Source organism: Haematobia irritans, chromosome 4 (genome assembly GCF_050003625.1).
Source record: "Haematobia irritans isolate KBUSLIRL chromosome 4, ASM5000362v1, whole genome shotgun sequence".
Classification (NCBI taxonomy): domain Eukaryota; kingdom Metazoa; phylum Arthropoda; class Insecta; order Diptera; family Muscidae; genus Haematobia; species Haematobia irritans.
Genome location: NC_134400.1, coordinates 25,761,361 through 25,788,167, shown reverse-complemented (window position 1 = coordinate 25,788,167; position 26,807 = coordinate 25,761,361). Strand labels below are relative to the sequence as shown.

The 26,807-nt window shown below is 37.7% G+C and overlaps 2 protein-coding genes and 1 long non-coding RNA gene across 3 annotated transcripts in view; 2 read left to right on the top strand and 1 right to left on the bottom strand.

Moving 5' to 3' along the window:
- The window catches only part of LOC142236875 (uncharacterized), a 391,437-nt gene that overhangs the window by 15,174 nt on the left and 349,456 nt on the right, over nt 1–26,807 (top strand). The window lies entirely within an intron of this gene.
- mRpL20 (mitochondrial ribosomal protein L20) lies at nt 9–815 on the bottom strand. Its single transcript, XM_075305232.1, has 4 exons — nt 639–815; nt 465–575; nt 306–403; nt 9–184 (listed from the first exon to the last, which is right to left on the bottom strand). The coding sequence occupies exons 1-4, from the start codon at nt 723–725 to the stop codon at nt 28–30; spliced, it is 453 nt and encodes a 150-aa protein (XP_075161347.1). The 5' UTR covers nt 726–815; the 3' UTR covers nt 9–27.
- Ccdc114 (Coiled-coil domain containing protein 114) lies at nt 3,132–26,357 on the top strand. Its single transcript, XM_075306442.1, has 9 exons — nt 3,132–3,269; nt 3,332–3,493; nt 3,554–3,658; nt 16,485–16,675; nt 16,748–16,922; nt 21,945–22,127; nt 25,574–25,724; nt 25,797–25,971; nt 26,103–26,357. The coding sequence occupies exons 1-9, from the start codon at nt 3,207–3,209 to the stop codon at nt 26,317–26,319; spliced, it is 1,422 nt and encodes a 473-aa protein (XP_075162557.1). The 5' UTR covers nt 3,132–3,206; the 3' UTR covers nt 26,320–26,357.

Genomic DNA, 26,807 nt, shown 5'->3' with positions numbered 1-26,807 from the left:
GCAGGATGTTTTCTTATTTTAAAAGAACTATTTTATTTTCAAATTGTTTAGCCCATAGACTTGATTCATAACTGAACGTTCGCTAACACCAGGCAATGTTTCCACTACAGCTCGTTCACGGGACAAATTTGCCAATGCTTCAAATGATCGTGGTTCCCAAATTGCAAGATCAGCCAACACTTTTCTGAAATTTAACATAGTAAATTATGAATTTGACTAGAGTCTTATTCAAAGGGAGGGAATTTTCTAGATTAAAATGACAAGATCATTTGAAATCTAAGCTAGGGGTGTAGACACTAATTTACCTGTTCAATAAAATGTTATTGCGTGCAAGACCATCCTTGAATGTGTCCAATGATAATCCATATTGTTCACAGCCGGCTTGTACTCTTGTGTCCCACAACTACGATTATAAAGAGCACAGTTTATAACTTTCGTTTAGAATGTTCAGCTATAGTAGTTACCTCTTTCATATCCAATTTCTTTAGTTTACGTCCTTTGGTGGCATAGACCAAGGCACGGTGGACATTTCGAATGGTTATGGAATAAACATTACGTCGGCGGCCACGATAGTGCTAAAAATTGTTGTATTTTTGTAAGATGTCTCCTTCATATTAGGATTCCTAAAGAATACTCACAGCAGCCAGTTTAAAGATTTTCCTTTTACGCCAAAACTCATCAGGCCCACGGGATCTAACAAATAAGGGAAGTGAGGAAAACACCATTATTTCGTATATGCTTCAACAAGCAGACACTCCAATTAAACTATTCCAATACACAATTTACATAACCTGTAAATAATAGCTGAACAGCTGATGATTGCTTCGTTCCATCTCTGACGACGTCATTTATTTACCCTGGTTCCACGCCGTATTTCTTGTACTTAAACGCCGTCATTAGGTAGAAAATTGGGTAGAATAAAAGCGCTCCATGACGTCTTACCGGTGAATCATCGGCCTTTGGGTGTCGAAGATCATCGTTAGACCAAGCGTATTCGTGATGCGGTGAGGGGGACGATGGAACGCTTTTGAATTAGGATATTACTTGAAAAGAAATAACGTACACTAAATTTAAATTTATCCCAAAATACGGAAATGTTTGTAGCTATTGCGGACGGGTATCCACACAATGAAACCCAATCTTTCGAACGATCCCATCGCCCACTTTCCAGCCCCTTTCGACCGTGAGGGCCTCGACCCCATGACGTAGGGACAGCGTACACACCATGATACCATGTCGGGTTGGAGGCAGAGGGATTTAACCAGCTACAGAGAAGGACTCATCAGCCGGTTAAATTACAAAACAAAACAAAATATTAGGTTCTTCAATACAACAAATGTATTAGTTATCCAAATATGCTAAAATTCTGGATTTCACCATATAAATACTTAAGTTAATGTCAACTAGATGATACATTGAATTAAAACTAATGCACATCCTACGAATAGGCTCCACAGATGCATAATTTGAACGTTGAAAATCACTGAAACGAAACTGGTAATTCCTAGATGCCCTAGGAACATTTATCCTAATCCTGGATATCAATTCAGAGCATGGAATATCGCCACAAACTAGCCTATACATCATCATGGAGCCCAACATCGTCCGTCGGCTCCTAAGAGTAGGCAAATGTATCAGCCTCAATCTAGAAGTGCAGTGTACTTGGATTGAATAGAATTCACAACAAACATGGTGTATGCAGCGATCACTTCCTATCTTATATGGAAGCCTTATGGAAACCCAACTGAAATGATGAAAGGTAAGTTGTATTAAATATACTTTGTTACTTTGTAATCTACTTTTTTAACTTTTTAGACTACGTTACCCTGGAACATTTAGCCATACTCCCAAGCGAAATGGTTCAACAGTCTCTCTTTATTGAATCGAATTTTGTCGTTAATGAATATGAAGCTGGTGGTGTTCAAAAATCATCAAAGTATAAACGTTTTTAATTTTAAAGGTCGGCTGGAGTCTTTTAATGAGTACATACCCGAAACTGACATTTCTATGGAAACCCCTTATATCGATGTGCAGAATCTATATTTTACTTATAATGAATTTTATGAGAGAACTTTCAGGGGTATGTTTTAACGTTTTTTTATCCACAAGTAAAGGAAATGCATTTGCGGAAAGTCTGCCAATCAACATCGCAAAGTTTGTCTGTCGTACGATGAAAATGTAACGGCAGACATAGATGATGATGAAGTTCGGTCATGTCGGTGTTTGCTTTGAACAGCATTGCAAGTGAATGGCAGTACGTATTGCACTACGACATTATAGAAACTGGTCTAAATACAATCGGACGGTTAAAGAGTGCAATAGGCCAATGCATTTATATAGCTCATCAATGTGGATTTGATGTGTGTTGCGTTTCCGCCGATCAATGTCCGTCCGGTTTCCCAAAAATTTTATAGCAATTGTCGTACATATACTTGTGAAAAGGTTAAAGCTAAATACTTGCCGGAATGATCTTCTGTAATCCGTTGAAGAATCGAATATGGTTTATTCCGGACATGACACATTTGCTAATAGGGATGACTCGTGCTGTATTAGCAAAACGGTTTAGTTATGAATGCCATAGTCTTTTACCCGGAAGCATCCATATCACATTTTCGCCCAAGGTATTACTAGTTTGGCCTTAGAGACATAGAAACAGTTAAAAACAATAGAAATAGAGCCAGAGAGAGAGGAAAAGACAAAGACTGTTGAATTTTCGAAGAAAATAAAGTCGTTCATTGAAGATTTTAGCAATTTATCCAGAGACAATTATGGTAAGTTATTTAGATAAAGGTTACTTCAAGCAATAACATGTAGTAAATTTTTATTACAGAATGATATTATTTTTCAATTCACATGAATGCTAAAAATTGGTACGTTGCCTGTCTGGATTCAAGTTTATTGCCGAGGAAATGTTTAATTCCAACGAAACAAAGGTGCCATAGTTTGGAACCCTTGTAACGGACAAAAATGTTACAACAGTGGCCACATAGAAATATGTACTTCAATATTAGAATTCAAGAGAATTTCACTTAAGTAACGGTAAGTAGCTTTATAGTCGAAAACAATGTTTATTACAAACAATGTTTATTACATTTCCAAGGTGACCATTTACTTGTTTACTAATCCTCAAATCAGCTTAAGAATAAACTTAAGCTGACAATTTCACTGATATTTTTAAAAGGAAATAAAATGATATTTTCTTGACAATGAGTAATCAAGCGGAATTAGACCAATTGGCTAATGCCGAATTGGAACGACTGCAACGGCAGGTGGGTAAACCACTAAAATTAATTTCCAACCATAGTTTGCGACAGCTTCAATCTTTTTTCAGTTGCGCACCTTGCAGCTGGAATTAAGAGGCCTTTTGGACTATAAGACGAAGCAATTGAAGAAACAAAACCATATGATAAGTGGCCTCCAAAAGGAGCACCAGTTGTTGACTACAGAAATTATTACTCTGGAAGGTGGTACCCATGCCAAGAAAAGTGTAGTTGTAAGTTTTTACGAATATGACTGCAGAAAATATGCTTTCTATGATTAATAAATATTTCAGAAAGAGAAGAACTTATCCACTTTGCAATTACAAGAGGCAGATGTTCAACGTTCCTTGCAAACCGAACGTATTAATTTGTGGGAATTGGAAGGCCATATAAAAAAGGTATAATAGTATAGAGCAAGAACAATATATGTGGAGAACAATGTACATGGACCTAGGGAAAATCCATCATTAACCTCAGTAATGGTGGTGTCATTTCTTAGAGTTTCAAAGCTTCTCTAAGTGGCTTCATATATAAGAGATAAGAGAGAAGTTCACCAGTGGATACATCGGGCTGCCACCTAACCTAACCTAGGGAAGATCCATCACAACCACTGGACATTACAAGTAATACTAGATGGCTTTCGTTTTTTACCAGTTTACATTCTGAATTTCGATATCTGTGTTTGAAGTTAGTTGCAAGTCTTTCTATGACGGTACCATTTGAAGTTTGAACCATCAATAATAGTTAATGGTATTAATAGTTGATAAATACGTACGATAGTAAAATGAAATCGTCCGGGAAAAAGTATCGATTCCAAAATTTGTAACTGTATAAAGCCTGTTAAGTACTTCTAACGTAATTTCCGGCTACCCATACCGAAAATTCGTGAGTCATTGCTATCGATTGTATACATTTTACTGCCATAAGAAATTCATGGCAAAACGGTGTCATTGGCATGTAAATGAAATTTCCGATAGATGTGCATACCGGGCTTTAAGGTGGGTATTAAGTTCCAGTTTAGCCACTAGAAACGCCATTTTTCAAGATTACTTTTCTTTAATAAGCCATATTAAAGAATATAAACTTTATAAAAAGTTGCTTTGGATTATTTCCTATCAAGTTATATCAAAGAGGTATAATTTTATACTTTTTATACCCTCCACCATAGGATGGGGTATATTATCGAAATATTGCTCTAAGACCCCATAAAGTATATATACACCCAAAGAAATTTGTTAGTAGGGACAGCAGAAAAGTCTGCTAAAACAGCAGAATGTCTGCTGAAAAAGGGACAGCAGTCATTGTTTGCTGAAATAGCAAACATTTCCTGCTATTTTTTAAGCTCGATTACACTAAAACATGTTTTATTTTGGCTAAAACAAATATAAATGTCAACTTAGGAGTTATCCTAACATAATTAAAACAATATTTTATGAATATCTATAGTATTTGACCAAAAATCTGAATATTTATCGAATTGAGGCATAACAGCGAACAAAATGTTTTCTGAACGTATTTAGGAGCTTGTAAGTATATTACAGTGCAAAAATATACCAAAAACTACTTTTGGTTCTTAAATATGATTTGGGGAAAAATTCATAACCTAAAAATTTTATAAATTGTTGTTCATTAGGCCCTGAAGTACAAAAATATAACAGCAGATATCGACTGCTGTTTTTAGCAGACATTTTTCTATGAGTGTATATATTCTGGTCGTGGTGAAATTCTGAGTCGATCTAGCCACGTCCATCCGTCCGTCCGTCGGTTGAAATCAGGCTAACTTCCTAATATTATTTATGTAGGTCGGATGGTATTGCAAATGGGCAATATCGGAGCCACCATATAAACCGACCCCCATAGTTGTCTTGCGGAGCCTATTAAAGAAGCAAATTTCATCCGACCCGGTTGAAATTTGATACGTGGTGTTAGTATATGGTCTCTAACAACCATGAAAAATTGGTCCATATCGGTCCATAATTATATATAGCCCCATAGGTTAAGTTAAAGTGGCAGCCCGATTAAGTTTCAGGCTCACTTAGACTATTCAGTCCATTGTGATACCACATTAACTAAAAACACCTATTACATGTGGGCACTTTCAGTTTTAACCGCTGAACCTTCTCGATTATTTTCTTCTGTTGAACCAACCAGATTGTTCCAAAAACATTAACAGACTGCTTAAGTAAACGTTTTCCACGTCCGCCAGTAATCTAAAGCTATATGCTCCTAAAGTTCGCCTACGCCTTACACAAAAAGCAGGACACTCACACAAGAGGTGTTTAATTGATTCCTTTTCCTCCGCATCATGACAGCTCATACAATAGTCATTATACTTCGCGCCAATAGTTTTTGCAAAATCTCCTATCTGACGTCTCGAGAACACTATCATATTTAGTGTTCGGTTTAAGTTTAAATGGGGCCATATTGGCTTGGTATCTTTTCAACCCTTGCAATTCTCCCATCGAACATTTGCCAGCCTTTTCACACCCAGATAAAAGGGGCTCTAATGCCAACGAAACTTTATTTTAGTTCATGAAGATTAGTTGATTTTAGTTAAATTTAGCACAATATGAGTAAATGTTTCTTATTTGAATAATTTTATGCTAACTTTAATGACGTGAACTAAAAATAAGAAAAAAAAGTTGTATACAAATATAGTGCACAATTTTACTAAAAAATTAAATAGTTCATATTTTCCTAAAATGGCAGAAGTTTGCTAAAATTGAGTTCATAAGTCTCTCATATTAATAAATTTTACTAAAAATGTAATGCAATGCATTTTAACTATTTTTAAATCCAATTTTTTTCTTTCAACATATGCAATTTTCTTAAATTACAGAAAAAATTTAATTATTTGTAATAATTGTTCTTCAATTTGACAAAAAGTATGTAACATGTTGCAATTAGAAAGCTATTTTAGTTAAAATTTTCTAAAATAAACCCACGGTGGGTTCACTTTTTTTTGGGTGCACGCAGTATGAGCTTGCAGCCAGGGGCATACCAACAGATTCTAATTCCCCTGGAATATGTTAGGTAGTCCCTGGTCTTGCTAATTCATCCGCCTCGCAGTTCCCCGGTATGTTCCTATGGTCAGGCACCCATATTAGGTGAATATAGTGCTGCTCAGCCATCTCATTGAGAGATTTGCGACAGCCGATGGCCGTTTTCGAGTTAAGTAACACAGAGCCCAAGGATTTTATTGCAGGTTTACTGTCTGAGTATATATTAATATCAACATTTTTTGGAACATTACTTCTTAGCCAATTCGCCACCTCTCTTATTGCTAATATTTCAGCCTGAAAAACACTACAGTGATTAGGTAATCCTTTCGCTATTCGAAGTTCCAGATCTTTAGAATATACTCCGAAACCTACTTGTCCATCCAATTTGGAGCCATCAGTATAGAAATCTATATATTGTTTATTCCCCGGGGTCTGTGTACACCACGCCTCACTGTTGGGAATTAGAGTTTCAAATTTTTTGTCGAAAAGTGGTCTCTCCAAAGTGTAATCCACTACGTTAGACACCTCTGTCATTATTTTGAGGAACGAACTGTGAACGTAACATTTTTCCGACTACAGCGATAGCTCGCACAACCGCACAGCCGTTGTTGCAGCTGACTGATTGGCCAAAATGTCTAAAGGCAATAGATGCTGCATGACATTAAGGGAATCTGTTCCTGTCTTACTGAATGTGCCTGAGATACACAAGCACGCCACACGCTGAACTTTATCTAAACTTGTCGGCTGCTGAAGTGCCGGCCAACATCTGGCATTATTTTGAGGACCGAACTGTACCGTACATTTTTTCCGACCACAGCGATAGCTCGCACAACCCCACAGCCGTTGTTGCAGCTGACTGTTTGGCCAAAATGTCTAAAGGCAATAGATGCAACATGACATTAAGGGAATCTGTTCCTGTCTTACTGAATGCGCCTGAGATACACAAGCACGCCATACGCTGAACTGTCGGTTGCTGAAGTGCCGGCCACCAGACTACAACACCATATAGCATTATAGGTCTAACCACTGTCGTGTATAGCCAATGCACAATTTTTGGTGTTAGTCCCCACTTTTTATACCCTCCATCATATGATGGGGGTATATTAACTTTGTCATTCCGTTTGTAACACATCGAAATATAGCTCTAAGACCCCATAAAGTATATATATTCTGGGTCGTGGTGAAATTCTGAGTCGATCTAAGCATGTCCGTCCGTCCGTCCGTCTGTTGAAGTCACGCTAACTTCCGAACGAAACAAGCTATCGACTTGAAACTTGGCACAAGTAGTTGTTATCGATGTAGGTCGGATGGTATTGAAAATGGGCCATATCGGTCCACTTTTACGTATAGCCCCCATATAAAGGGACCCTCAGATTTGGCTTGTGGATCCTCTAACAGAAGCATCTTTCATCCGATCCGGCTGAAATTTGGTATATGGTCTCTAACAACCATGCAAATTGGTCCACATCGGTCCATAATTATATATAGCCCCCATATAAACCGATCCCCAGATTTGGATTGCGGAGTCTAAAAGAGAAGCAAATTTCATCCGATCCGGCTGAAATTTGGTACATGGTGTTGGTATATGGTCTCTAACAACCATGCAAAAATTGGTTCACATCGGTCCATAATTATATATAGCCCCTATATAAACCGATCGCCAGATTTGGCTTGCGGAGCCTCAAAGAGAAGAAAATTTCATCCGATCCGGCTGAAATTTGGTACATGATGTTGGTATATGGTCTCTAACTACCATGCAAAAATTGGTCCATATCGGTCCTTAATTATATATAGCCCCCATATAAACCGATCCCCAGATTTGGCTTGTGGAGCCTCTAAGAGAAGCATATTTTATCCGATCCAGCTGAAATTTGGTACATGGTGTTGGTATATGGTCTCTAACAATCATGCAAAAATTGGACCACATCGGTCCATAACTATATATAGAGCCCATATAAACCGATCCCCAGATTTGGCTTGCGGAGCCTCAAATAGGAGCAAATTGCATCCGATCCGGCTGAAATTTGGTACATGGTATTGGTATATGGTCTCTAACAACCGTGCAAAAATTGGTCCACATCGGTCCATAATTATATATAGCGCCCATATAAACCGATCCAAATTTCATCCGATCCGCCTGAAATTTGGTACATGATATCGGTCTCTAACAACCATGAAAAAATTGGTCCACATCGGTTCATAATTATATATAGCCCCCATATAAACCGATCCCCAGATTTGGCTCGCGAAGTCTCCAAGAGAAGCAAATTTCATCCAATCCGGTTGTAATTAGGAACATGGTGTTAGTATATGATCTGTAACAACCGTGCCAGAATTGGTCCAATCACACAAAAATTGGTCCATATCGGTTCATAATCATGGTTGCCACTAGAGCCAAAAATAATCTACCAACATTTTATTTCTATAGAAAATTTTGTCAAAATTTTATTTCTATAGAAAGTTTTGTCAAAATTTTAGTTCTAGAGAAAATTTTGTTAAAATTTTATTCGGTTTATAGTAAAATTTTCATCATTGTCAAAATTTTATTTCTATAGAAAATTTTGTTCAAATTTTATTCGGTTCATAATAATGGTTGCCACTCGAGCCAAAAATAATCTACCAAGATTTTATTTCTATAGAAAATTTTGTCAAAAGTTTATTTCTATAGAAAAATTTGTTAAAATTTTATTTCTGTAGAAATTTTTGTTAAAATTTTATTTCTGTAGAAAATTTTGTCAAAATTTTATGTCTACTTTGTCAAACTGAATTATATACGTATTGGATCGATCATTTTTGATTTAATATATACCACGTATGGACTTACATACAATTTAGAAGATGGTGTTAGGAGGTTTTAAGATACCTTGGCAAGCGTTACCTTGGCAAGCGTTACCGCAACTTAAGTAATTCGATTGTGGATGGCAGTGTTTAGATGAAGTTTCTACGCAATCCATGATGGAGGGTACATAAGCTTCGGCCTGACCGAACTTACGGCCGTATTTACTTGTTTTCTATTGCCTTTTTGCACGAGTACATAGCTACCGTGGCTTTTCTCGCCCTTTCTTCAATATTATGTTAAGCTTCCAGTTCCAAAATAACGCCAAGGTATTTTGCACACTCACCAAAGGGAATTTCAATACCCCCTGAGGATATGGGCCTAATCGTGGGAGTTTTGCGATATTTGCAGTACATGACTAGTTCTGTCTTTGCAGGATTTACCCCAAGACCATTCTCTTTCGTCCATTTCTCAGTCATCCGGATGGCTCTCTGTATTATATCTCTGATTGTGGATGGGAATTTTCCCCTGACTGCTACAGCCACATCGTCTGCATATGCCACCACTTTTATCCTTTCTTTTTCTAGATAAACCAGAAGGTTGTTTATAGCAACATTCCAAAGAAGAGGTGATAGAACTCCTCCTTGGGAGTGCCTCTGCTTGTCCTAGTGTGGCCGAAATACGTCTCCTCATTAGCAGTTCGTCTAGCAGCCTATGTATTCCTCGATCAACATTCAGAATTGCCAGTCCATTTAATATAGAACTCGGATGGACGTTATTGAATGCCCCCTCGATGTCTAGAATCGCCACGATTGTGTATTCATTGACAAATAGTGAGCTTTCAATAAAGCTGACTAGTTCATGTAATGCGGTCTCAGTAGACCAGACCTTCGAGTATGCATGCTGTCGTTTCGAGAGCAAACTTGAAACGACGCTAGTTCTAAGATAAATATCTATAATCTTTTCCAGAGTCTTAAGTAGGAATGAGGATAAGCTGATTGGTCGGAAATCCTTCGCACTCGAGTGAGAGGCTTTTCCCGCTTTAGGTATGAAAACGACTTTTGTTTCCCTCCACTTTCCTGGAATATATGCTAAGTTGATACATCCTGTATATATCGCCGACAACCAGTGGAAAATTCTATCAGTCACTGCTTGTAACTCCGCCGGAGTAATTCCATCAGGTCCGGGGGATTTGAATGGTCCAAAGCTATTTAACGCCCATTTTATTCTAGATTCCGATACAATTTCCTCGATAGGAAATGACCGCTGAGCCACTGTGGCACCGCCAGAACATGGTTGAACCGTCTGATTCCCAGGAAAATGTGTGTCCAATAGTACCTCCAGCGTCTCCTCACTGGACGTTGTCCAATTGCACTCCGATGTTTTAATGAAACCTGGAGCGGAGTTAGTGGATGCTAGTACCTTCCGTAGTCTGGAAGCCTCGGACGTATTCTCAATACTGCTGCAGTTATCATTCCAAGAGTTACGCTGAGCCTTTCTCAGTTCTCGCTTGTATCCTCTCAGATTCTTCTTGTAAGCGTCCCAATCCTCAGTAGCTCTGGTGGACTTTGCTTTGTTAAAGAACTTCCTGCAGGAGTTCCTCATATTACTTAACTCCGTAGACCACCATGGCAGTCGATTTTCCCCCCTTGGCTTCCCTCTAGGGCATGCAGCTTTCAGTGAGATGTTGAAGGCCTTAGTAATCCGCTCCACTGCGTGTTCGATATCTTGCACAGTGCTCATATTTGTCTCTGGTATTTCCCGTATTGAACGATTCCCTATACATATTCCAATCAGCTTTCCTAACATTTGGCAGAATTATGGTCTTGGTGGTATGAACATCAAATTTGAAACTGATGTAGCGATGATCTGAGAAGCTATGTTCACTTAAAACCTGCCACTCAGATATCATTTCATTCAGTTCTTGCGAGGCCAAGGTGACGTCTAAAACCTCTTAGTGACAAAGGTTGGGACATCTCCCTTATTGCAAACTACAAAATTTGTACGCAAATTAAACTCTAGGAGTGACTCTCCTCTTGTATTAATGTCACCACTTCCCCATATACTATGATGTGCATTTGTATCGCATCCCATAATGAGTTTTGTCTTTGTTTTCAATGACTCCTGAACTAAGGTGTTAACGGCACATGGACGCATCTCCCTATCATGTTCCATGTGGACCGAAGATACCCAATATTTGCTATTTCTAAACTGGCAACGACAGTGTCTGCATTGCACATTGAAGGAAGCAGAAACAAGTTAAACTCGGTTTTAGCAATTATACAGGCTCGATTTACATCATTACCAGTATACTGCAATAGTTTGAACCCCGGAGTACATATGTTGTTTCTATAAACATATGGTTCTTGAATAAGAACTATATCTATGTCTCCTTTCATCAGGAGAACTTTTATTATTAATTAACAATCGCCATCACAAGACCGTTTTTTGCCACTGAGGCACACGATCTTTGATCCCTTTTGGAAGATGGCAGTTCATCCGGTGATCTTTTCCTCATTCCAGAATTCAAGAATTCCTTTGCTTAGTCGACAACATGCTTGAGTCGACTGATCCTAATTTCTTTAGGATAAACAAGGCATTTCTGCGTTCCTTAAATCTTTTTATACCCACCACCATAGGATGGGGGGTATATTATTATACCCACCACCATTAGCGTAGCTGGACAACTTTCCTAGGGGGGGCTATAGCTCCCTAGCTAAAAATTTATAGACTGAACTTATAGGTTCAATTATTGTTTTATTTCATAAAAATGTATGAAAAAATACATCAAAATAATATATAATAAAGCAACTAAAAGTAGTTCCACACTTTTCCCAGCAAAAAAATTGGGATTTGTTTTAAAGGCACAACTTTAAAAGCACTTCCAAAAATGTCCTCACAAAGAAGTTAATTATATTAACTACACAGGAAGTTTTTTACTTCAGTTTTTTCATATTTTAATGCGTAATTTTTGTTTTATTTTTTCAAATAGTTTAAAAAATGAGTAAGAATAAATAAAATGGTAAAAATTATTCAAATTTTGCCACAAAAATGCTAAATCTATTATAGAAAAATCGATCATTTTTGAAAATATTCAAACAAATATAAAAATTATTACAAATTAATGTTTCTTGAAGCTCGAGGTCTCTATAAATACTTATATAATTCTAACAAAAGGTCGACCAAAAATCAAATAAAAAACGAATAAATAAAAATTATTTATTTGGGAAAATATCACACAATTTTTTAATTCACATTCAAAACACTGAATTCGGATCACACCGTAAGAAGTGATGCAAATTTATTGCAACGGCTGTTGAAACGTTGGACATTCGTTCTATGACGAGTTCCTATTACACTGAAAAAAAGCATACTCGGTTCCAAAGATTTTGGCTTTACTTTAAAAAATTTGGTATTGATTCCGAGCCAAAGAAGCGGAGAATAAAAGTAAGGATACTTTTAAGACACAATTATCTTTTAAAATTAGGTTTTGTGTACTTGCTTCTAGGAAACAAATTTTAATTTTTCGCTTTCTCAGCTTTTTTTCTTCATATGCTATCAAAATCCTTTAAAAACGAGTTAACGGCAACTTTATTTTCCAAATTAGGACTCGACTTCCAGTAGAAATTATGCTATGTTTAAAGTAAAAACTTCTTTAAAATAAAGTTTTGAAAACCATGTCCTATATTTGAACGATTTTTTGCTTTGTAGTCAAGATGCAAAAAGACAACAAATTTAAAGACAATTTCATTAAATTTAAAGAATTTTTCGGAATTATTAAAGTCAAGTTGACCTTAGCCCAAACGTTTTTTCTTTCATGTTATGATACCCATTTTTAAGTGAAATCACTTAATTATAAGGACAATACGACTTCATTGAAAAGTTTATCGACTTTTGGACAAGGAAAAAAACTTTATATTAGAGAAATGCGTCTTCTATGCTAAGCAAAATTTGTATTCGTATTTTAAAGACATGAAATCTTTGACCTCACGATAATATTTTTTTCAGTGTACATTCATCGCTTCTCCGCCAATTTTGCACCACTTCCGGACCCAAAAAGAACATTTTCACTTCTTTTTTGGCGACGCTTTTTTGTAGCATTATTAAGATATTAATTTATGAAAGAATAGTTTTAATACCACACTGAAAAAAATGTTGTCCTGAGGTCAAAGATTTCATGTCTTTAAAATACGAATGCAAATTTTTCTTAGCATAGAAGACGCATTTCTCTAATATAAAGTTTTTTCCTTGTCCAAAAGTCGATAAACTTTTCAATCAAGTCGTATTGTCCTTATAATTAAGTGATTTCACTTAAAAATGGGTATCATAACATGAAAGAAAAAACGTTTGGGCTAAGGTCAACTTGACTTTATTAATTCAGAAAAATTCTTTAAATTTAATGAAATTGTCTTTAAATTTGTTGTCTTTTTGCATCTTGACTACAAAGCAAAAAATCGTTCAAATCCAGGACATGATTTTCAACACTTTATTTTAAAGACGTTATTTACTTGAAACATAGCATAATTTCTATTGGAAGTCGAGTCTTAATTTTGAAAATAAAGTTGTCGTTAACTCGTTTTTAAAGGACTTTGATAGCGTATGAAGAAAATAATCTGAAAAAGCGAAAAATTAAAATTTGCTTCCTAGAAGCAAATACACAAAACCCAAATTTAAAAGAGAATTGTGTCCTAAAAATATCCTTACTTGTATTCTCCGCTTCTTTGGCTCGGAATCAATACCAAAATTTTTAAAGTAAAGACAAAATCTTTAGAATCGGGCATGCTTTTTTTCAGTGCAATTACTATTTTTTAATTAAGATGACCAAACCAGGCTAAACAATATAATAAAGGAGCTTTAGTTATTAAACTAAACCATAAGTTCAATCATAGCTCTATTTCATAAATATCAGACTTCAAACATTGCCATCGGAACTTTGTGCGGTTGTATATACTTGTTTAATTTTTATAAAAATGTAAAATCGTAAATAGGTTTTCAAATTCTGGGGGGGGCTAAATTTTTTCTGGGGGGGTCTAAGCCCCCTCCCCAGAGGCCTTCCTACGCTTATGCCCACCACCATAGGATGGGGGGTATATTAACTTTGTCATTCCGTTTGTAACACATCGAAATATTGCTCTAAGACCCCATAAAGTATATATATTCTGGGTCGTGGTGAAATTCTGAGTCGATCTGAGCATGTCCGTCCGTCCGTCTGTTGAAATCACGCTAACTTCCGAACGAAACAAGCTATCGACTTGAAACTTGGCACAAGTAGTTGTTATTGATGTAGGTCGGATGGTATTGCAAATGGGCCATATCGGTCCACGTTTACGTATAGCCCCCATATAAACGGACCCCAAAATTTGGCTTGCGAGGCCTCTAAGAGAAGCAAATTTCATCCGATCCGGCTGAAATTTGGTACATGGTGTTAGTATATGGTCTCTAACAACCATGCAAAAATTGGTCCACATCGGTCCATAATTATATATAGCCCCCATATAAACCGATCCCCCGATTTGGCTTGCGAGGTCCCTAAGAGAAGCAAATTTCATCCGATCCGACTGAAATTTGGTACATGGTGTCAGTATATGGTCTCTAACAATCATGCAAAAATTGGTCCACATCGGTCCATAATTATATATAGCCCCCATATAAACCGATCCCCCGATTTGGCTTGCGAGGCCTCTAAGAGAAGCAAATTTCATCCGATCCGGCTGAAATTTGCTACATGGTGTTAGTATATGGTCTCTAACAACCATGCAAAAATTGGTCGACATCGGTCCATAATTATATAGCCCCCATATAAACCGATCCCCCGATTTGGCTTGCGAGGCCGCTAAGAGAAGCAAATTTCATCCGATCCGGCTGAAATTTTGTACGTGATGTTAGTATATGGTCTTTAGCAACCATGCAAAAATTGGTCGATATCGGTCCATAATTATATATAGGCCCCATATAAACCGATCCCCAGATTTGACCTCCAGAGTCCCTTGGAAGAGCAAAATTCTTGCCATTCGTTGAAATTTGGTACGTGATGTTAGTATATGGTATCCAACAACCATGCAGGAATTGGTTCCTATCAGTCCATAATTATATATAGCTCCCATATAAACCGATCCCCAGATTTGACCTCCGGTGCCTTTTGGAGAAGCAAAATTCATCCGATCTGCTTGAAATTTGGTACGTGGTGGTAGTATATGATATTTAACAACCATGCCAAAAGTGGTCCATATCAGTCCATAATCGTACATAGCCCCATATAAACCGATCCCGAGATTTGGTTTTGGAACCTCTTGGAGGAGCAAATTTCATCCGAGTGAGTTGAAATTTGGTACATTGTGCTAGTATATGGTCGTTAACTACCATGCCTAACTAGGTCCATATCGGTCTATAGTTATATATGGCCCTCAGATAAATCGATCCCCAATCACACAAAAATTGGTCCATATCAAGTTCATAATTGTATATAGCCCCCATATAACCGACCCCCATATAACCGACCCCCATATTTCAATTCTGGCTCTCTACGTACAAAAAGTCCATATCGATTCGTAATTGTTTGTAGACTTAACTATACATAACTTTTTTGTCTAATATATACGATGTATGGACTAAATCACAGTCTTTCGTAGAAGTTTCTACGCAATCCATGGTGGTGGGTACATAAGATTCGGCCTGGCCGAACTTGCGGCCGTATGTACTTGTTTTTTTTGGGATTACCTCCTTTTGATGTCGTTACCTTAGGTAAGGTTCGACTTGTCAAATTATCGCAAACCGTCGACCCGTCTGCAGGTCGACTAATTGGGCCTAACTCTTGGTCATTGCCCAAATTTATAACTTCAGTCGATACCAGTCCACTGAGCCACACTTGAAATTCGTAATAAGTACTTATTACGATGAGACAATCCGCTATTAAAAAACACGTCCGTTCATTTCGACGGTTGAATGACAATTCCTCATATTAACCGATTCCTAGATTTGACCTCCGGAGTCTCTTGGAGGAGCAAAATTCATCTGAATCGTTTTAAATTTGGTTCATTGTGCAAGTATATAGTTTCTAACAATCATGCCAAACTTGGTCCATATCGGTCTATAGTTCATATCGGTTCGTAATTGTTAAGAAGTTTTAAGATACCTTGCCATCAGTAAGTATTACAACAATCCAAGTAATTCGATTGTGGATCACAGTCTTTAGCAAAAGTTTCTACGCAATCCATGGTGGCGGGTACATAAGATTCGGCCTTGCCGAACTTACCGCCGTATATACTTGTTTTTACTAATTTATTTTTGATTTTAGCGGCTAAAATCGAACTTAATAATAATGAAACAATGTTGGTAATACTGATATCAATGTCCAGTGGTTATTTATCCACAACTGTGGCTTTATAACACATTCCGATTTTGAGGTTTGTAAATTGTTCGCATTTCTAATTTTGAATTTTATTTTAGATTGAAAAAGAAATCAATTGTATGCGCAAACTGGAAGTTCCCGATAGCTGTTATAAGGATACAATATGTAAAGTCCAGAAAAGCGTAATAAAATTAGAAAATCGTTTAGATGTCGTCAATAAAAAATGCAGTGATGTCTTAACAGAAAATTCAAAATTAAGAGATGTCATAAATCATATGCTACAGGATAGGTAAGAGAGTCGATGTAGTTTTCTGTTTTGTTTTTTATATGGAATGATAATCAAAATATGTTTATGATCTAGAGCTAAATTCAATGATATGTGGCAGACAATGGTCACCAAATATAATGAAGGTAAAAAGTACATAATGGATTTAGTTGATCAATCAACTTTGGCATATGATCAAAGGGAGGAGTTGTGTAATAAACTACAATTATTAAAGGACCGCAGCGAAAATGATAAAATCATGCATATTCAGGTATAAATAGATTTATTTATTAAATAATATTACATTTACATAGTAAATACAAAATAAATATTATAGAAAGATATAGCATACTGAGCTACTTTGGCCGTCAGTTATTATTATTTTGTAAAACAAACGACATATTTAACCCTGGAAAGTCATCCTTATTTTTTGTACACTAACGTCATCCTTCGTCATTTTGACTACGGCTTATTTCAAGACGCTATAATTGGCATCGTGAGCAACAAAACCTGGTTTATTTTCTTATTCAATTCATTTTTAATTAGTATAAAAACGGCCATTAACCTCAAAAAAGTAGTCACTATATGCAGAATAGCATTGTTTGTAATTACACACAGTGTTGCCAGTATTTTTCTGGCTCTTGTCCCCAAATAATGATGCTTTCGTCCCCAAAAATCCCCATTTCAAATTTAAAAAAAAAAAAAAAAACTTTTTGATATGTTTAAAAAAAGTAATAATAACGCCTGGACTGTACATGTTTCGGTTCGGGCGAATGAACCTTTCCACAGCCTTTAGTATAGATCTGGCTGGGAGAGATAACTCAATTTTGGGCCCTTTATGCTAACTCCTTATGGAGAAAACATTTGGGACTTTTCCTCTCACAAATTGAATCATCTTTTCTCCCACTGTACATCATCTTTTCATATAACTTACAAGTCCCTTAATCTTATTTTTTATTTCGTTTTGTTACATAGTAACTTCCGAAAGAAACAAGCTATCGACTTGAAACTTGGCACAAGTAGTTGTTATTGATGTAGGTCGGATGGTATTGCAAATGGGCCTTATCGGTCCACTTTTACGTATAGCCCCCATATAAACGGACCCCCAAATGTGGCTTGCAGACCCTCTAAAAGAAGCAAATTTCATCCGATCCGGCTGAAATTTGGTACATGGTGTTAGTATATAGTCTCTAACAACCATGCAAAAATTGGTCCACATCGGTCCATAATTATATATAGCCCCCATATAAACCGATCCCCCGATTTGGCTTTCGGAGCCTCTAAGAGAAGCAAATTTCATCCGATCCGGCTGAAATTTGGTACATGGTGTTAGTATATGGTCTCTAAGAACCATGCAAATTGGTCCACATCGGTCCATAATAATATATAGCCCCCATATAAACCGATCCCCAGATTTGACCTCCGGAGCCTCTTGGAAGACCATAATTCAGTTGATATTTGGTACGTGGTGTTAATATATGGCCTCAAACACCCATGCAAAAATTGGTCGAAATCGGTCCATAATTATATATAGCCCCCATATAAACCGATCCCCAGATTTGACCTCCGGAGCCCCTTGTAAGAGCAAAATTCATCTGATTCGGTTCAAATTTGGTACGTGATGTTAGTATATGGTATCCAACAATCATGCAGGAATTGGTTCATATCAGTCCATAATTATATATAACCCCCCATATAAACCGATTCCCAGATTTGACCTCCGGTGCCTTTTAGAGAAGCAAAATTCATCCGATCTAGTTGAAATTTGGTACGTGGTGGTAAAGGGTGATACGGTCAAAATTTGGTCAAGGGAAAACGCGTGTAAATCGTTTATTTAAAAAATCAAATTAAATTTCTTTTTCAAGTTCAATTAGTATAAAATTCAGGAAATATATTCGCTTTTCCAAATCCGAATTGCCGGGCCTCACGCTTGACACCTGCCATCAGATTTTGTACAGCCACCTTGTCCACCATCTTCGCCGCAGAAAGCCAGTTTGCCTTGAACTGCTGCTCGTCCTTAACAGTTTTTTGGTCTTCTTTAGGTTCCGCTTGACAATAGCCCAGTATTTCTCAATTGGGCGGAGCTCTGGCGTGTTGGGAGGGTTCTCGTCCTTGGGAACCACCTGCACGTTGTTGGCGGCGTACCACTCCATGACCTTTTCACCGTAATGGCAAGATGCCAAATCCGGCCAAAACAGTACGGAACAACCGTGTTTCTTCAGGAAAGGCAGCAGACGTTTATTCAAACACTCTTTCACGTAAATTTCTTGAAAATGCTGCTTTTCAAGCCACAGGTACAGATGGCTTGCCAAACCAGATATTTCTTTGCGAACGTTGACAGTTTTATGTGCTTGAAAATATCTGCTACCTTTCCCCTTCCTTTTGCCGTATAAAACACCTGTCCCGGAAGCTGCTTGTAGTCGGCTTTGACGTAGGTTTCGTCGTCCATTACCACGCAGTGAAACTTCGTCAGCATCGTCGTGTACAGCCTCCGGGATCGCGTTTTGGCCGTCGTATTTTGTTTATCATCGCGATTTGGAGTCACTACCTTCTTGTAAGTCGATAGTCCGGCTCGTTTTTTGGCTTGATGCACGGTTGTAGGCGATACACCCAGCTTATTTGCGGCATCTCGGAGAGAGAGGTTAGGGTTTCGCTTGAAACTACCGGCAACTCTCTTTGTCGTCTCAGCGGCTTCCGGTTTTCGATTCCCCCCGATCCAGACTTCCCCAACCACTTTAATTACATTTGTAACGGTTGATTTGGCAACTTTTAGCGATTTTGCCAGCTTTGCGTGCGAGTAGCTCGGATTTTCGCGATGCGCGAGCAAAATTTTGATACGCTGCTCTTCTTGCTTGGACGGCATTTTGACAACTGAGGAGTGAATTCCAAAATCAAAATAGGAGCAACATTCTACACACACACACACCTTCAAAATGAGGGGTGTTCAGGTTTTTTAAATGCAAAATTGAAAGTAATACGTCAAGTTTATATTGACCAAATTTTGACCGTATCACCTTTTAGTATATGATATTTAACAACCATGCCAAAAGTGGTCCATATCAGTCCATAATTATATATAGCCCCCATATAAACCGATCCCGAGATTTGGTTTTGGAGCTTCTTGGTACATTGTGCTAGTATATGGCCGTTAACAACCATGCCCTCAGATAAATCGATCCCCCATCGCACAAAAATTGGTCCATATCAAGTTCATAACTGTATATAGCCCCCATATAAGCGGCCCCCATATTTCAATTCTTGCTCCCTACGTACTGTGCAAAAGTCCATATCGATTCGTAATTATTTGTAGACTTCCTACATATACCTTTTTTGCCTAATATATACCACGTATGGACTAACTCATAATTTAGAAAACGATTTAAGATACCACAACCCAAGTAATTTAATTGTGGATGAGAGAGAGAGAAGTTTTAAGATACCACAACCCAAGTAATTCGAAATTGGTCCATATCACCATAGGATGGGGGTATATTAACTTTGTCATTGCGTTTGTAACACATCGAAATATTGCTCTAAGACCCCATAAAGTATATATATTCTGGGTCGTGGTGAAATTCTGAGTCGATCTAAGCATGTCCGTCCGTCCGTCCGTCTGTTGAAATCACGCTAACTTCCGAACGAAACAAGCTATCGACTTCAAACTTGGCACAAGTAGTTGTTATTGATGTAGGACGGACGATATTGCAAATGGGCCATATCGGTCCACGTTTACGTATAGCCCCCATAAAAACGGACCCCCAGATTTGGCTTGCGGAGCCTATAGGAGTAGCATATTTCATCCGATTCGGCTGAAATTTGGTACATGGTGTAAGTATATGGCCTCTAACAACCATGCAAAAATTGGTCCATAATTATATATATCCCCCATATAAACCGATCCCCAGATTTGACCTCCGGAGCCTCTTAGAGGAGCAAAATTCATCCGATCCGGTTGATATTTGCATCGTGGTGTTAGTACGAGTATATTGCCGCTAATAACCATGCCAAAATTGGTCCATATCGTTCTATAGATATATATAGCCGATCCCCAATTACACAAAAATTGGTCCACATCGGTCCATAACTATATATAGCCCCCATATAAACCGATCCCCAGATTTGACCTCCGGAGCCCCTTAGAGGAGCAAAATTCATCCGATCCGGTTGAAATTTGGTACACAGAAAAAAATTTCACGAAAAATTTTCCAATTAAAATTTTAATTGAGTTTGAAAAAATATTCAATTAAAAATTTAATGAATCAACATTTTTTTTAATTGAAACAAAAATCAATCACAACAATTAATAGTATCAATTAATTTTTTAATTGGATCAATTAATTTTTTAATTGACCTTCAATTAATTTTTTAATTAATACTATCATTTATGTGATTGAAGACATTTCAATTGAAAAATTAATTGGATCAATTAATTTCGTGATTGAATAAGAAAATTTTTTTTTGTGTGTACGTGGTGTTGGCCTCTAACAATCATGCAAAAATTGGTCCATATCGGTCCATAATTATATATAGCCCCCATATAAACCGATCCCAAGATTTGGTTTGCAGATCCTCTAAGAGAAGCAAATATCATCCGATCCGGCTGAAATTTGCTACATGGAATTAGTATATGGTCTCTAACAACCATGCAAAAATTGGTCCATAACTATATATAGCCCTCATATAAACCGATCCCTAGATTTGACCTCCGGAGCCTATTGGAGGAGCAAAATTCATCCGATCCGGTTGAAATTTGCAACGTGGTGTTAGTATGAGTATATGGCCGCTAATAACCATGCCAAAATTGGTCCATATCGTTCTATAGATATATATAGCCGATCCCCAATCACACAAAAATTGGTTCATATCGGTTCATAATCATGGTTGCCACTCGAGCCAAAAATAATCTACCAAAATGTTATTTCTATAGAAAATTTTGTCAAAATTTTATTTTGTCAAAATTTTATTTCTGTAGAAACTTTTGTCAAAATTTTATTTCTATAGAAAATTTTGTCAAACTTAATTATATACGAATTTAATCGGCCTTTTTTAGTTTAATATATACCACGTATGGACTATGTGGTATATATTACGGTGTTAGGAAGTTTTAAGATACCTTGCCATCGGCAAGTGTTACCGCAACCCAAGTAATTCGATTGTGGATGACAGTCTTCAGTAGAAGTTTCTACCCAATCCATGGTGGAGGGTACATAAGCTTCGGCCTGGCCGAACTTACGGCCGTATATACTTGTTATTTATAAAATTTTCTTACAAATTATTCTAAACTTTTTTCCAGGAAATGCGCGAAATGCAACGTCGCTTAGAACACGATGCCAAATTGCAAAAATTCTTCGATATTAAAGGTCAGAAAAGACAAAATCCTGAATTAGAACAAAGAGAAATCAATAAGAAGTTGGCCCAGAAAGAAGCATTTGAGAAACAACTGGAAGATTATAAAGGAATTATAGACAAAATGAAGGTAAGTTCAAATTATATTGCGTTTGCATTGATTAAAACATACATTGATGGACCGGATAGGCCCAGTTCATACGCTTAATGCTACATCCCTGCAATTGAGCTGCATCTTCCGTTAGCTTTTGCTCCTGGTCGGGATAGGGGAGAATCCCTATCCCGGTACTGATCAGTCTGCCGAAACCAGAGTGGGTGCACTTCAGGAACTGTGCGGGCTTCAGCAGCACGTGGATTTTACAGATAGCAAATCAAGACTTCGTAGAGAGAAACACGGAGTTCTCTTATGTGGGGTGGCCTCTCGGACACTGCTTAATTTAGGGACATAAAGTCAAGACTTCGTACACCAAGATGGGGTGATATATCCGGCACAGATCAACCTCTACCCTCTACCATACCTGACGGCGTCGAGGTTGTATCATCTGTGGACTTAAACTGTAGAATCATGGCATGAGGACCCACCGATAATGACATCTGCGATCGATTAAACATCAATTTTGCTGATCTTACCAGTTAGAAATTTGATGGTGCCGCCAAATCCAAATCCTCAGCCACACTATTCACTACATGGATTACAGGGAGTTGAATGTCACAGTCAATGGCGTAAGATTCTCGGGGGTTACATTCGACCTAAGGTCCATAAGTCGGTTGCGACAGCATTTGGGGTATGGAAAAAACCATGTTGCCATTGGCCGGTCAGTGGAAAACTATGAAACGCCAGTGTGAACATCTCAGACAAGTGATACGCAGGAATAACATTCAGGATCCATGAGGATTAGATAGCTGAAGCGGTGAGAAGCTACAAAGTTAATCATGTTCTCGGAGTTCGACCGCCGTCCATAGCATCGGAGGAAGAAGACTTCCCCCGCCAGTTTTAGGCCAGTGGAATAACATACAGACTTGCCAGAACGCTGACCTTAGGATTGCGAAAGGATGTCTCCGCAGTGCATTTCTGGAACAGTGCACCTCTGGCCATCACTGTTCGAGAGGTGCACTGTTCCAGAAATCTTGATGGAGATCATTCCTGTGCGTTGACACAATTGCATGTTCACAAAGCAGTTTCTCCTGGGTTGTTATTGCAGTAACAAACAAAACCCCCATCTTATGGATAGCTAACCACCAGCCAGGATTGTTAGAGTTGACTTTCACCTTTTGGAAAGCGAGATCCACCGTTACAAGAGAGAGTATCTAGATCAGAGAGTATCTGGATAGCCAACCACCAGCCAGAATTGTTAGGGTTGACTTTCACCTTTTGGAAAGCGAGATCCACCGTTACAAAAGAGAGTATCTAGATCAGGCGTATACCAGTCAGTTTTGAACAGGATAAATGAGGATTATGTGGCTGAAGCAGTGAGAAGGTACAAGTTTAATCATGTTCTCGGAGTTCGAACACCGCACATAGCATCGGAGGAAAGAAACGTCCCACGGCAGTTTTGGCCTAACTAAGATCTGGCAAGTGTCAATACATCCCTATTAGTAATTGATGTATCCCATCTGCAACCAACGGCCCAGCCAAACCTAGAAATTAGGATCAATCGACCCTAGTACATTGTTGGCTAAGTAAAGCAATTCCTTAAAATGGGCGCAAGGAATTCTTGAAAATGGCAAAAGGGAACGATCGCCGAATGAGCTGACATCGTCCAAAAGGGATCAAAAATCGTTTGCCTCACTTACAAAAGACATCCTTGTGATGATATCCTTAACATAGGAGTTTCTTGAAAAGTTCCCCGGATCAAGTTATCAAGGTATCAAGGACGATTTAAGTTAATCCTTTACCGGACCAGAGATCTTTCGATTGCTTAAAATTGCGTTGATGCTGATTAGGGAAGTTTGAGAAGGAGCCGTTTTGGAGCTAGTCGAGACCTAGGCCTAGAGCACATGCATGGATACCAGCCAACCATCCAGATCCTGAGTCTATGCTGAGCAGACCAAAGGAATGTAACCCAGATTTTCCAACGGCCGATTGGAAGATTGGCCGTTTGAATGAGGTGGATTGACTAATACAACATGCGGTATTTATATGGAACATTGAGTCTTTGTCGCATCTAACCAAGACCCAAGGCCGTGTAAGTTACTGCTTTCATGATATCCATACGAAGGTATACAAAAGCAATCAGCCAAAAGATTCCGAAACGGACAAGAAGTGAACAGATTTCTTGGAAAGTCAAAGGAGACATTAAAAATACATACATTGACGGACATAGTATACGGGAAGTTTCTACAACCTCAACCCTCACGAAAGCTGAATCGAGAGTTTTTGCGAGAGTCACCAAGATTTGTGAGGGGAATTTCCTCCTCACAAATGTGAAATGGTTGGAAATTTGGATGGTTCTACTGTTCCTCCAGATAAATCATCACTATTGTAAGGCTGCTTGTGCTGTCAATTAAACCCCTCTTGTGTGAGTGTCCTGCATTTTGTTTAAGGCGTAAGAGATTTTTGGGGGCATATAGTTTTAGATTACTGGAAAATGTTGACATAAGAAGTCTGCTAATGTTTTTGGAATAATCACGTTTGTTAAGTGAGCCTGATGCGCTATCAGTTATTCCGGACGTGTCGAACGTATCCATATATTGTGCACATTATAAGTTAAGTCCGAAGGCATACTGCTGCATGTTTATGGGATCGATACACATTTACCGATTATTTAGTCATCGTCGACAAGTCGTATCGATCCGATACACTGTAAGATTTTTTACAAACACCGACATTACGTCCGGAATAACTGATAGTCTGTAAAGAGCATGAAATAAATCGGACTGCCACTTTAACCTAACATATCCGACTCACCACCAGATCACTCTGGACGTATCCCATCTTAAGCCTAGTACTAAGATCACGTTTTCGCACGAAAAACTGTTATACTCCATATAAAAACGTTAGCGTGGAATAAATGCGAAATCTTTGTTTTGCGCATTTTTAAACAACCCTGGATATTTCGCACGAAAAAATAGGCAGGCATATTATTTCGCATAAATAAGTTAACATCCCTGCGTTTGAGACCCTATTTACGGAGATAGATGAACATATTCGTTTTTCACAGAAACGAACTTAGTACTAAGCATTAGCCACAGACTTCCTTGATCTGGATACAAACTGATGTACCAAAGCGTAGCGTACGTATGTACCCTACAACATCACAATATCGGTACATTTTTCTTTCTCTTCTCCTTTTGAACCATTCCGACTCATAAGGTCATCGTGCAAAAATTTTACTAATATCATTGTGAGATTGAGGAATATTTTTTGCGAATTCGTAGACCAGATCAGAGGTGTAACACCCTATTGGTTGTTCAAAATATTGGCCATATGGGTTCTACTTATTTTTTTTTTCACATTCCTTGTTTGTTTTCATACGACTTTCCAAATTAGCTGAATGCCACTGATCCAGAAGATTTGGAGTAAGTGGTTATGTAGTCAGTTCCTCCTGACTTGTTTCATTTGCTTCCTAATTTCAGGATCTTTATAAAGAACCCGATACAGCCAAGCTAGCTGCCCAATTTAAAAGACAAGAAGAAGAAAACTTTGCTTTATTCAATTATGTCAATGAATTAAGCAATGAAGTTGAGGTTCTAAACGATACCACTCAGGAGTTGACCGATGAAATTGGTGAGTGTTTAAATAACCACCGGAACCGGAAACCTTCTTACAATAATCGCAACATTTTATGAACTCTTGCAGAACGACAAAAAGCAGAACTTCTTGAAAAGGAATTAAAACAGAAGACAGAATCTTTGGAATATCTTAGTGAACAACTTGAAAAAGGCAAATCACAAAATAATGCCGCTAAGGAGAAAGCCGAGATTCTAGATAAACGTTTGCATGAAATGCTTATGGGCATATGGGAAATATTTAGGTATGTTTCGTTTCGTTTTTTGATTAACTATCATTTCATGGCCTCGAGCCTCGAGATGAATGGTTTTGAGTTCCATGAATAGATAGTAAGATTATTACGAATATTACAATAATTTATAAATTTGTTTTTAGACAATTGGCTTGTGATGATGCTCCAATTTTGAATGTTTTAAGTTCGAAAACATCTATGACATCGCATAATGTTAAACTTTTTATTGGCGTTATTGAGAAGAGAATTAACATGACCATTTCTACTGTCCATATTGATGAATCATCCAATACGATATTGGCTAAAAAAGACCGTGTACCTAAGTTTAATGTGAAAGAATCTGCCAAGAAGAAAAAATGATGAGAATATACCTCACCGTTTAGAAAAACAAAAACAAATGTTTTCTTCTTCTTAGAGCACATTTAGCATATACTACTGTGGGCAAAAAGTAAGATACATTTTATAATTTTAATTTAAAAATATCACTAGCATCAATGAGACGGAATACTTCACCGCTGAAAAATATTTGGTGTTAGGTCGAAACTGGGATTGAACTCAGGACCATTTGTGTACAAGGTGGGTGTGGTTTCCAGCGAGCATTACACTTCTAAGTATAGTAGATAACTGATATAATAAAGTAAAAAAAAGCACCATAAAATTTTAGACCCATGATCATCGTTTGGAAAGTTTGTTGGGAAGGTAAACGCGTTTAAGTCTATTACAGGATATAAAAACAAATCAATAAGTATTAGTTCAAAACTATTTTATTTAGGTCTATCCACGTTCTCATCTGTAAAACACATTCTTTGTTTGAAGCAAATATAAGATTTTATAAATTATTTTTAAAT